Source organism: Sorex araneus, chromosome 2, assembly GCF_027595985.1.
Source record: "Sorex araneus isolate mSorAra2 chromosome 2, mSorAra2.pri, whole genome shotgun sequence".
Classification (NCBI taxonomy): Eukaryota; Metazoa; Chordata; class Mammalia; order Eulipotyphla; family Soricidae; genus Sorex; species Sorex araneus.
In genome coordinates this window covers 198,074,030-198,086,902 of record NC_073303.1, presented here as the reverse complement: position 1 = coordinate 198,086,902, position 12,873 = coordinate 198,074,030, and the positions used below count along the sequence as shown (strand labels likewise).

Sequence of the window (12,873 nt, the reverse complement as noted above, 5' to 3'; positions counted from 1 at the left end):
ATTATTTTTAATTAAAAAATTTTTTTTGCTTTTTGGGTCACACCCGGCGATGCTCCGGGGTTACTCTTGGCTCTACACTCAGAAATTACTCCTGGTGGTGCTTGGGGGACCCTATGGGATGCTGGGGATCAAACCTGGGTCGGCAAGGCAAACACCCTACCCACTGTGCTATCTCTCCAGCCCCGGGGCTGGGATCTTAGAAAGTACTTAGGGTCTGTCTATCCCTGACTCTGTGCTCAGGAGTGACCCTATGTAGCATCAGGCGTTTGACCATCATGCAAAGCAAGTGCCTTAACTTCCTATTTCTATCTCTCCAGCCCAGGGTGGTCTCTTCTTGACATGTCACGTAGGAGAACTCACCCACCTTCCTGTCCTGGGCTTTTTTCACTTAGGCTCAGGCTCAGTTTATCAGGGTTGGGACTTCACCCCTTTTCATGAGCTGCATTGTGTTTTAGTTATTTACCCACCGGCTCCAGGCACATCTTTTTGACTCCACCGTTCTTCCTGCACTAACATACACCTCAGACACCTGGTGTGTCTACACAAACAGGATGAGAACTCGATTCGGATATCCCAAAGAGGAATAGAAAGAGCGATGCTAGGAGTATCATGTTTCACTCAAGCGAGAGAAGGAATCCAGAGTTCTGACCTCCGTCAGGAATCAGAGATGCTGTCTCGTTTGCCAAGGCATCAAAAATCAGATGAGCCAGACACAGAATGCGATTCAGAGATGACCGCTGGACTAGAGCTGTTACTGACTGGATTCCATGGGATGTCAAAAGACTGCGTGACCGCCCACCAACGAGATGGTCAAATGTCTTCGTCAAAACCCTGAACAAATGGTTTGAGGCTCTTTGTGTTCCTGGAGTGAGCAGATACCATTGGGATACATTAGCATGCAACAAGGACAAATGAGGATGCTACTGGCGCCCGCTCGAGCAAATCGAAGATCAACGGGATGACAAGTGATACAAGTGATCCACACACAGGGCACTCAGCACTCTTCCCTTCTCTGGCCACGGAGGGCAATGCTGCGTTAAATAGTCATCTGCTCCTCGATGTGTGTTTCTGGTATGTACTCCAGAGCAGAATGGCTGCATCAGCTGGCCTCTCTTGTCCTTTCCTTACCTAGTCCCCCTTTTCATAAAAATGTCATCAAAAATGCATCTATAAAACCATCACTTCTTCCAAGCCGGGCAGGGTGAGGTCATGTTCTTGGAGACTGAAGAGAAATGGGGCTGGGGGACACTCTTGCCTGCCGGTTTTGCTCTTGGATAAAGAACAACTCGATCCAATGATTAACATTGGAATTCACATGCATGAGATGGGGGCGGGGGGTTTCATTCAGGATTGAAAATGATTTGATGTTGGACTAGGAGAAAAGGCAGCACATATAGGCTGCCCCCCATCTCCAAGCCTCCCCCGCTCCCCACCTGAGGTCTCCTTCCCCGGAAGCAAAGGACAGAGACAGCCTGATCCAGAAGTCCTCCTCTGGGGTCCTCCCACACCCGCCGACCCGCTGCTTCCTGCCTGCGTTTCCTCATCTCGGAGAGAGTCGGAAGGGAGCCTGGTGACTCTTGAGCCTGGAGTTTCCTGTTCCTCTGATTGAGAGGCTCTGCCACACCTGATCTTCCATCTGCTGCACCTGTCACAGGTGCCCGGCAGGGGAATTCAGGAGCCATCCAGGCTATAAGCCCGAGAGCCAGCCTCGGAGAGCGCTTCCTGCCACACCAGCTCTGCATGGCCCCTAGGAAGACGCAGCTCCTGTTTTCAAACAACCCCCTCCCTTTGGGCCGGCCGGAGCCAGGCGGTAATTCTTCATTCCACGCCAACAGAAGTCAGATCAGCTCGGACCTCTGCATGAACTGTACAAAAGAAAACTCACCTGGATCCTCTCTGCTGAGTTTCTACTCACCCAGTGCTGCCTCCACATTTTGGGGGTGTCAAGTTACTTCCTGTGCTGGAACCTGGGGGAAGCCCCAGATGTGGACAGGACTGTGATAAATTTTCAAGGTTTTTTTTTTCTCTTTTCGTCATCTTTCCTTCCCATGGCAGTTGCTGATGCTCCACAGAGAGTCGAGGAAAAAAGACCTCATGGAATGTGAGTATAAGCTAGGGTGAAGGACGGATCCGAGTTCTTAAATTACTGGTCTGTTTCACGTTAGGAATTGTCTCGGGGCAAATTGACACAGATGAAAAGGGCTGCTTCTTCTATGGGATATCATCTTATCCCTAAGACACAACCTGATTTGTTCTTGGGGTTTTGTTTGTTTGCTTGTTTGTTTTTTGTTTTTGTTTTTGTTTTTTGTATCGAAGGAGCCTTTGAAGGAGCCTTTGATTTTGGAGGTTTGGGGAAGCAAAGTTGTTTTACTGGAGAACACTTGCTTAGGAAGGTGTGAGAGGAGAGGAAGAGGGGAAGTATGTGTTAAAAGAGAACATAGGCTTCTCCACAGTGGAAATAAGCAAGCAAAGAAACAGACAAGTCATCGTGGTCCCTTCTCTATACCGACTGCCTTCTCCCCCAACACCTGAGGCAGGCTTCCAACCATGGACCAATCCTTCTGGCCCTTTTTTCTACTGTCTGTGGGTATTAGTCTTATATGATGTTTTTTAATATCCCACAGAAGAGTCTAATCATTCTTTTTTTTTCTTTTTGGGTCACAACTGGCGATGCAAAGGTTTACTCCTGGCTCTGCACTCAGGAATCACCCCTGTGGTGCTCAGGGGACATATGGGATGCTGGGAATCGAACCAGGGTTGGCCGCGTGCAAGGCAAACGTCCTACCTGCTGTGCTATCGCTCCAGCCCCAAGAGTCTAATCATTCTATGTCTGTCCTTCTCCTTCATGATCATTCTGGATGAGAACAGCAGGTGGAAAATAGGTAAAGGAACAAAGAAGATAACCTCTCAGTATCTGTATTACAAGCCGGCATGCCCCAAAGGAGAGAGACAGAGAGAGACAGAGAAAGGCAGGGTGGAAGTGTACACTGGTGGAGGGATGGGTGTTAGAACACTGTATGACTTAAACTGGACCATGAACAGCCTTGTAACTCTGTATCTCACAGTGATGCTATTTTTTAAAAAAGAAAGAAAAAGACAAGCAAACAATATATGTGTTCAGGGGAGGATAAAGAGGAATGTGTTACAATAACTAACATAGTGAGGTTTCCTTTAGGTGGAAAGTGGGACTGGATTGAAAATAATTTAATGTTGAGCCAGAGAGATACTCTAAGCAGGTAAGATGCTTGATCCCCAGGACCTTACCAGAGTTGATCGCTGATCACAGAGCCAGGAATGAGCCCTGAGCACAGCTGAGTGTGGCCCCTAAACCAAAAAAGAAAAATAGATCATTTAATGTTCTATAGTTCCTCACTGGACACATTTTATACTTATCTGAGCATATTATTCTAGAACTTTATCATGCTAGATTTCTAAAATCTATTCATTATGTAAAGAGTCTCCTTGGAGTTTAAACATATGTTCAAGTCTAAAAATGTTCTTTTGGCCCAGTTAGGCTTTATGATATGCTCATTTGGCTCATTTTTTTTATAATATGGAAATCCCCACTCTTCCTTTCTTTATGTTCTCAAACCATCCCACCTGATAAGGCTATAAAATTCCTTATTGCTGATTTATGATTGTGAGCAAACCGCTCGACTCAACTAAATATGTGAACACTGATTTTTATCACATGTGTGTTTTAATTACTTTCCTTTGAAAAGTTCATGGACTAGAAAGATAGTCCCATGAGCTAAGTGCATGGCTTACATGGGTGAGGCCTGGGTTCAAACCCTGGCACCATATATACCCCCTGTCCACTGCTGGGAGTGACACCCAAGTACAGAGCTGGGATTAGTCCCTGAAAACTCCTGGGTATGGTTTCAAAACAAGCAAAAAAAAAAGTTTAGATCACTTACTAATTTTGACAAATAACTATAGTTTTTTAAAACACACACACACACACACACACACACACACAGTACCACCCCCTACACTTTCATTTGCAAAATGAATTTGCAACAAATACCCATCAACTAGAAAGCATGTATTGAGCGCTGAGGCTACCAGCAGGGCCTGGATTTTCTTTCTTTTTTTTAAAAAAAATTATTTTATTTTTCTTTTTGGGTCACACCGGTGTTGCACAGGGGTTACTCCTGGCTCATGCACTCAGGAATTACTCCTGGTGGTGCACGGGGGACCATATGGGATGCTGGGAATCTAACCCAAGTCGGCCAAGTGCAGGGTAAATGCCCTACCCGCTGTGCCCCCAGGGCCTGGGATTTTCTCTGCGGCCTGTCTTAGAGTATGCTAGATGCATGTTGTACCAGACGGAATTCGAAATAGCTAAAATGTACCTGACAATGTCTCAGTGGCTGTCAACATACCCTTTCCACCTGACTTCCTGGTAGAGAAAACAGTTTTGAACTAAACAGAAATTCAGATCTTAATCTCCTGGTGCGAAGGGCAAGCAGCAACTTCACACAGGCCTGTCCCCGAGGGCCCAGAGAAGCTTTGGAGCCTTGTGTGGAAGTCATGCTCCTTTTATGAAAATAGACACATATGGTACAAAACACACAAAGGGACATGGGGGAAAGTATATCCCCTCCTTGGAATTTCTTCTCCAGGGGCAACCCCTGAGCATTGTTCTAGTTTGGACAGGTAGAAGCTTCAAGCAAAGAACAGACCTTCCTGCCTTAGAGCTGTAGGACCACATACAATTATCATGATGGACTCATGTTTTCATTCCTTCATATTTATTTCCACCTTCCCCAAACCTATCTCAACTCTTTGCCATTTTTTGTGACTCCATGGTATTTTCTTGTTTGGAGGTGCTAAAATTTCTTTTTTTTTAATTGTTTTTATTTTATTGAATCATTGTGAGATACAGTTACAAGCTTTCATGTTTGAGTTACAATCATACAGTGATCAAACACCCATCCCTCCACCAGTGCACATTCCCCACCACCAAGGTCTCCAGTATTACCCCCCCTTTCCCACCCTCCCCCTGCCTCCATGGCAGACAATTTCCCCCATACTCTCTCTCTACTTTTGGGCATTATGGTTTGCAACACAGATAACGAGAGGCTATCATGTTTGGTCCTTTATCTACTTTCAGCACACATCCCCCATCCCGAACAATTCCTCCAACCATCAGTTTCTTAGTGACCCCTTCTCTATTCCAGCTGCCTTCTCCCCCAGTTCATGAGGCAGTCTTCCAACTATGGAGCAATCTTCCTGGCCCTTGTGTCTACTGTCCTTGGGTGTCAGTCTCATGTTATGTTATTTTATATTCCACAAATGAGTGCAGTCCTTCTATGTCTGTCCCTCTCTTTCTGATTCATTTCACTTAGCATGATACTGTCCATAACCATCCATTTGTAAGCAAATGTCGTGATTTCATTTCTCCCCAACAGCTGCATAATATTCCATTGTGTAGATGTACCAAAGTTTCTTTAACCAATCGTCTGTTCTTGGGCACTTGGGTTGTTTCCAGATTTTGGCTATTGTGAACAGTACTGCAATGAACATATAGGTACAGATGTCATGAGGTGCTAAAATTTCTTAACCCCTGTCCCAATGGATGCTATGCAGGCTTTTTAAAAAAATTATTCATTAGCCATCACACATGCAGCCCTGAAATAACTAACCTCACACATGCATTGCCTGTGCTGCAGCTTTGGGAAATTCCTACAGATAGACTGAGTGGATCCAAGCTAAGTATATGTATGTTGATCATCAATCTAGTCAACATTAACCTTCATATTTGTGCATTACGAAATTGTATCATCACTAGCAAGTAAGCACACCAAATATATTACTTTGTCTTAATTAAGGTGTATGATGTTCATGTTGACTTGATTTACTTTTTTAATCATTTGGGAATTTCCCCCTTTCCTTACTATAAATTCTAGAATCATTTCACCAACAGGGTTATAGACTTCTTAATGAGAGTCTTGCTTCTTATGAGTGACCTGTTTTCATTCTTGGTTTTTGATTTGTGTGTGTGTGGGGGGTGGGGGAGATAGCCTCAGTTAGTGACCAGGTAACAAAGGGGACCACTCATAGCAATACTTAGCTAACTGGGCCTGATGGGTCAATGGTGGGGCCTGGGAATGCAAGGTTACATGTGTCCATTGGTGCTGGAGCCACCAGAATTACATACAGTTATGCTCAGGAGCCTGTGAGTACTGGGAATTGAACTCAGGGACTAATGCTACCAGACATGCACGGCCAGTCCCTTGGCCTAACTCCCAGGATCCCTGAGTGACCTGTTTGGTAAACTTACAAACATTCCCATAGCATGTATGTATTCTGAAACATTATGATTTTTCAAATTTGTTGCAAATTTAATTTGCATTTTTCTCGCTGAGTGATACAAAGAAGTTTCCTTTTTTTATTTTTATTTTATTTTTTTGCTTTTTGGGTCACACCCGGTGTTGCACAGGTGTTACTCCTGGCTCATGTACGCAGGAATTACTCCTGACTGTGCTCGGGGACCCTATGGGATGCTGGGAATCGAACCCAGGTTGGCTGCGTGCAAGGCAAATGCCCTACCAGCTGTGCTATCGCTCCAGCCTCAGTTTTACTTTTTTTAACGTTTAAGGTCAATTTCTTCTAGGATTTGATTGCCCATCTCCTTTATAAACTTCCCCACTGGTATTTTTTTATTGTATTTTTTTTTCTTTTTGGGTCACACCCAGCAGTGTTCAGGGTTGCTCCTGGTCCTGCACTCAGTAATTACTCCTGGTAGTGCTTGGAGGACAATATGGAATGCTGGGGATCGAACCCAGGTCAACTGCGTGCAAGGCAAGCGCTCTACCCGCTGTGCTATCGCTCCAGCCCCCTCTCACTGGTATTTTAAACCTTTTGGATAGAACTGGAGTCAGTTGAGAGGGTTAGTGATATAAATTTTCAATATTCCTCCAATTTGTCTTAGATCTTTGGCACAAAATAACATTGATTTTTTTTCTATGTAGTTAAACTTAATCTTCTCTGAATTGCTCTGTTCTGTTTAGAAAAGAATGTTCCATTATTACAGATCAAATAATAAACTTTACCACTCACTTTTCTGGTTCAATAAATTGCTTACATTTTTGATGTCAAAATATTTTAAATATTGAAACTGTCTTTAGATGAAAGGTGAGAAATGTTGAGTCCAACCTATATTGCTCAAAGGCTTCTTATAATCAATCTTTCTGCTACTGATCAGAAATGTTTCCTTTATTTTTGCCCAAGTTCCAATTTCTTCCCTATTAATAGGCCTTTTACTCTGTTTCAATGTCATACTGTTGTAGTGGTTGTGAGCTTATAGAGATACATTCTAAGGAGATTAGTACCTAATTCTGGAGAACCCCCCAATCTCATACACACATTCTTTGCGAAGCCCAGTAAACCCCAATGAGGTATAGGCAAATAAAGTATTCACTCATTCATTCTCCAAAAAGCAATTTTTTTTTGTTGGCTAGTTTTAAATTTCTGACTAAGCCAAATTCTCCACGTTCAATGTTTTTCTCTGATATTTCATGGTTAGCCTTGACAGTATCTTTTCAATGTGGAAAGTATGTGTATTTCACAGAATAATCCTTCTGACATTTTCACTGGAATGATATCAGTTGCATATGTTATTTTAGGGAAAATGATATCTTTGCAGCACTCAGTCTCCCAGTCAAAAGATGTTTTGAACTTTTTGATTTTTATCCCCAAATTGACATATATATTGTTCATCAGTGGACTGTCAGCCATTACTCCTTTCTCTCATATCCTCCTGTATTTTTTTTTTGCTTTTTGGGTCACACCCGGCGATGCACAGGGGTTACTCCTGGTTCTACACTCAGGAATTACTCCTGGCGGTGCTCAGGCGACCATATGGGATGCTGGGATTCGAACCCAGGTCGGCCGCGTGCAAGGCAAACGCCCTACCCGCTGTGCTATCACTCCAGCCCCTCCTCCTGTATTTTACTGGACGTCCATTCCAATGTTTCTTTGAGCTCGTTAAATATCCTCACGGTTTCGTCTCTGTATTCTTTATCAGAGACATTATATACCTGGACACTCATGTTGAGGCTTCAGGGTTCCTTCCTTTCTCCGCTCCTTGTGGTGGGGTTCTGTGCTGTTTCTCTGTGGTGCCTGTGATCGGCTGAAGGTGGCTCCTTCCAAGACACTATCAGTGTCCCCCACCTCACTCCCAGTGAGGACAATGGGGGAGCTCGGTGAGTGGTGGTCTCTCTTTTCTTTTTCGTTGAATCACCATGAGATACAGTTACAAAGTTTCCATGTTTGAGTTTCAGTCATACAATGATCAAACACCCATCCCTCCACCAGTGCACATTTTCCACCACCAATGTCCCCAGTATCTCCCCCTCCCATTCCCCCTCCTCCTGCTTCTGTGGCGGACAGTGTCTCTACTGTCCTATTCAGAACTCCCACCAGGGCAGCCTGGCTACCCCAACCACATTAGGCTAATAGTCTGTTAGCGTCTACTCCCATCAGCATTCCCCCAAAGCCCACAAAAATGACGGTGAGTGCAAGAAACAATACAACCCATACTCTCTCTCTACTTTTGGGCATTATGGTTTGCAATACAGATACTGAGAGGCTATCACGTTTGGTCCTTTATCTACTTTCAGCACACATCTCCCATCCCGAGCGATCCCTCCAACCATCATTGACTTAGTGATCCCTTCTCTATCCCAGCTGCTTTCTCCCCCAGCTCATGAGACAGGCTTGCCAACCATGGAGCAATATTTCTGGCCCTTGTGTCTACTGTCTTAGGGTATCATCTCATATCATGCTATTTAAAAAATTTATTATTGAATCACCATGAGAACAGTTACAAAGCTTTCAGGTTTAAGTCTCAGTCATACAATGATCAAACACCCATCCCTTCACCAGTGCACATGTTCCACGACCAAGAACCCCAGTATACCCCCCATCCCACCCCCACCCTGCCTGTGTGGCTGATGATTTTCACTTTACTCTCTCTTTGATTACATTCAATGTTTCAACAGAAAACTCACTATTATTATTTGGAATTTCCCCCCAACAATCAGACATGCCCAAAAAGAATCATTTGATAATTTGTTTTCTATGACTGATACTGAAGAGCATATGAGGTCTGTCGTGGCCATGCGGTTTTGGATTTCTGGTATTTTAGTTATTAAGTCCAGAGAAATTTCTGCTAGAAGCCACTGGGCTACAAAATTGGTTTGTGTGCCTGTGGGATCATGGCCGTTCAGAAGTGGAGGAGCTGTTAGTGGGCGGCTGCTTGGGGTCTTAACTGGGTGGGGAACAGCACCGATACCGCCTACCACCCCCCATCCCGAGATTTCCCGAATTCCCTGTCACTGCAAGCTCGTACCTCTGTCCAATGGCTCTAAAAGATGGGAGTCACCATGCCATCGCCACCAAAAGGAAAGGCCGAGGGACAAAAACCTTTCCCCTGCTGGGGTGGCAGGGGGCCATAGCTTAGTTCACAGTCTAGAGGCATTTATGCAAGAAGCCTCTGGGTTACAAAATTGGTTTGTGTGCCTCTGGGATCATGGCCATTCAGGAGCAGAATATCATGTTATTTTATATTCCACAAATGAGTGCAGTCCTTCTATGTCTGTCCCTCTCCTTCTGATTCATGTCACTTAGCGTGATACTCTTCATGACCATCCACTTCTAAGAAAATTTCATGAGCGATAGCACAGCGGTAGGGCGTTCGCCTTTCATGCGGCTGACCCGTGTTCGATTCCTCCATCCCTCTTGGAGAGCCTGGCAAGCTACTGAGAGTATCGCACCCGCACAGCAGAGCCTGGCAAGCTCCCCGTGGCGTATTGGATATGCCAAAAACAGTAACAACAAGTCTCACAATGAGAGACATTACTGGTGCCCGCTCGAACAAATCAATGAGCAACGGGATATCAGTGATCCTTCCTAACAGCTGCATAGTATTCCATTGTGTAGATGTGTGGTAGTCTCTTCTCTCCCCACCTCTCCCCTTCCAGCTTGGTGTTCTTGTAAATTTGTGTGGAGCCTCTTGCACTGATTTGGGGGATGTGTTCTTTGGCCTGAACTTACTTTCACTTTTTGATTAGGGTTGCATTGTTTCTTGCACTCACCGTTACTTCTGTGGGCTTTGGGGGAATGTTGGTGGGAGTAGGCGCTAATGGAGTAATGGCCTAATGTGGTTGGGGTAGGCAGGCCGCCCTGTTGGGTGATCTGAATAAGAGGCCAATTTGTGGTCTTATAGGATATGATTTGGGAAGATGAATTGGTGACCACCACGTTCACAGCCACCCTCTCGGAAAACTATGCCCACCTATAGTCTGACCTGTGGGAGGAGCCGAGCATTAGGCTATGCAGCGTCCATCACAGTGTGTGGGTTCCAAACCACTGCCAGCTTCCTGGGCCGCAGGACAAATCCTGCCACTGAGTTTCCAGGCGGCTGTCCACTGAATAGTCTCAACAGTCCCATGTAGCCCTCTGATAGAAATAAAGTTATATACACCCAAGAACAGTAGAGACAGGGCCAGGAAGAGTGCTCCATGATTGGCAGCCTGCCTCATGAGCTGGGGGAGAAGGCAGCTGGGATAGAGAAGGGATCACTAAGTCAATGATGGTTGGAGGGATCGGTCGGGATGGGAGATATGTGCTGAAGGTAGATAAAGGACCAAACATGATGGCCTCTCAGTATCTGTACTGCAAACCATAATGCCCCAAAGTAGAGAGAGAGTATGGGGGAGATTGTCTTCCATGGAGGCAGGGGGAGGAGTGGGTTTGGGGGGAGGGATACTGGGGAGATTGGTGGTGGAGAATGTGCACTGGTGGAGGGATGGGTGTTCGAGCATTGTATGACTGAAACGCAAACGTGGAAGCTTTGTAACTCTCTCACGGTAATTCAATTTAAAAAAATTAAAAAGAAATAAAGTTCTATGTTGTTGTGTGGTGGCTGTCCACTGAATAGTTTCAACAGTCCCATGTAACCCTCTGATAGAAATAAAGTTATATACACCCAAGAACAGTAGAGACAGGGCCAGGAAGAGTGCTCCATGATTGGCAGCCTGCCTCATGAGCTGGGGACACTACAGGCTGCGGCCCAGCCTGAGCCCCCAGAGAAAAGGCACATGGGCCTCAGGGACCACCTTCCTGTAAGGCCAGGTCTCACAGGTTCTCTCTCTTTCTCAGGGATCAGGCAAACAACTCAGGGGACCCCCAACCAGACCCAGGCCAGCACTGTCCTGGGGCAGCTGCTAAAGGGGCCCCTGGAGGGGAGGAGCAGCACCAACTCTTCCAGGGCCCTGAAGATCCCTGATGGAACCAGTGCGGCCTGGTACATTCTCACCATCTTTGGCATCTATGGCGTGATCTTCCTCTTCCGGTTGGCCAGCAACATCCTCCGGAAGAGCGACCAGTCCTTGGAAGAGGTCTATTACTCCAACTTAACCTCTGAGCTGAAGAAGAAAGGACTCCGGGATAACCGGGCCAAAGGCTCCCCGCTGACCATGAGCAACGGGACTGTCCTGCAGCCTGCCCAGAGTGGCCTGGGGATTCTGCACGGAAATAGCAGCTCCCGTGACACGGGACTCTCAGGGGTCCCTTGAGAGGCAGGACGGTGGGAGAGATCGTCCAGGGCTCAGGTGCTTGCCTTGTGTTTAGCCCATTCCAGCTCAATCCCGCAGTACTGCCTGTAGTCTCCTGGTCACCACTAGGACTGACCCCTGAGCACAAAGCCAGAAAGAGGGCCAGGACACTGCAGGCTGCAGCCCAGCCTGAGCCCCCAGAGAAAAGGCACATGGGCCTCAGGGACCACCTCCCTGTAAGTTGGACCTATGGGTTTCACTGACATCTGTGATTGGCAGTGAACGACTTCAGAGGACGAGAGGATGCCAGAGGACACCAGACTTAGAGTGGGGCTGCTGGGGGCATATTCCTACCTGAAATCACTCAGTGAGCACCTGGATCCCAGGGAGAGCTCTCTTCTGGAGCCCACCGTTAGCACAAACAGGACTGGTTGAAAGGGGCTTATTCTTTTTATTTTTTTTTATCGAATCACTGTGAGATACATTTACAAAGCTTTCATGTTTGAGTTTCAATCATACAATGATTGAACACCCATCCCTCCACCAGTGCACATTCTCCACCACCAATGACCCCAGTAGACCCCCATTTCCAACCCTTCCCCTGCCTCCATGGCAGACAGTTTCCCCCATACTCTCTCTCTACTTTTGGGCATTATGGTTTGCAGTACAGATACTGAGAGGCTATCATGTTTGGTCCTTTACCTACTTTCAGCACACATCTCCCATCCCAAACGATTTCTCCAACTATCATTGCCTTAGTGATCCCTTCTCTATTCCAGAAAGGGGCTTATTTGGAATAATAAAGGAGACTCCTGTCACTTGGGCCTTTCCAGTGGTTTTAGAAACCCTGTGGTCTGGGAACTGGGGAGAGATACCCAAATATTTCTATTATCTAACACACCACAGACACCGGGTCTCAGAGAAATAAGGTCTTCTGTGGGAAGAGACTGTTGGGAGGTCTTGGTAGGAAGATAAATCAGGGGCTGGTGGGTGCCTGTGGGTGCAGGTAATGATGGTCATAACTGGTGTAGTGGGGCCGTAGATATAGTACCACTGGTAGGGTGTTTGCCTTGCATGCAGCTGACCCAGGTTCGATTCCCAGCATCCCATACAGTCCCCCGAGCCCACCAGGAATGACTCCTGAGCATAAAGCCAGGAGAAAGCCCTGAGCACTGCCAGGTATACCCCTTCCAAAAAAGAAAGAAATGGTACAGTAGGAAAAGCTATGATGGAGGGTCCAGGAGGAGGACCTGACCCCATAGGTATGTGGCTTTTAAAGAAACCTCATCCCACAGAAGGAGATTTGCCA

The 12,873-nt window shown here is 46.1% G+C and overlaps 1 protein-coding gene across 1 annotated transcript; it reads left to right on the top strand.

Moving 5' to 3' along the window:
• Positions 1–8,197: 8,197 nt before the first annotated feature.
• Positions 8,198–11,585, top strand: SMIM34 (small integral membrane protein 34). Its single transcript, XM_055124540.1, has 2 exons — positions 8,198–8,210; positions 11,170–11,585. Exons 1-2 carry the CDS (start codon positions 8,198–8,200, stop codon positions 11,583–11,585), a joined length of 429 nt encoding a protein of 142 aa, XP_054980515.1.
• Positions 11,586–12,873: the final 1,288 nt, after the last annotated feature.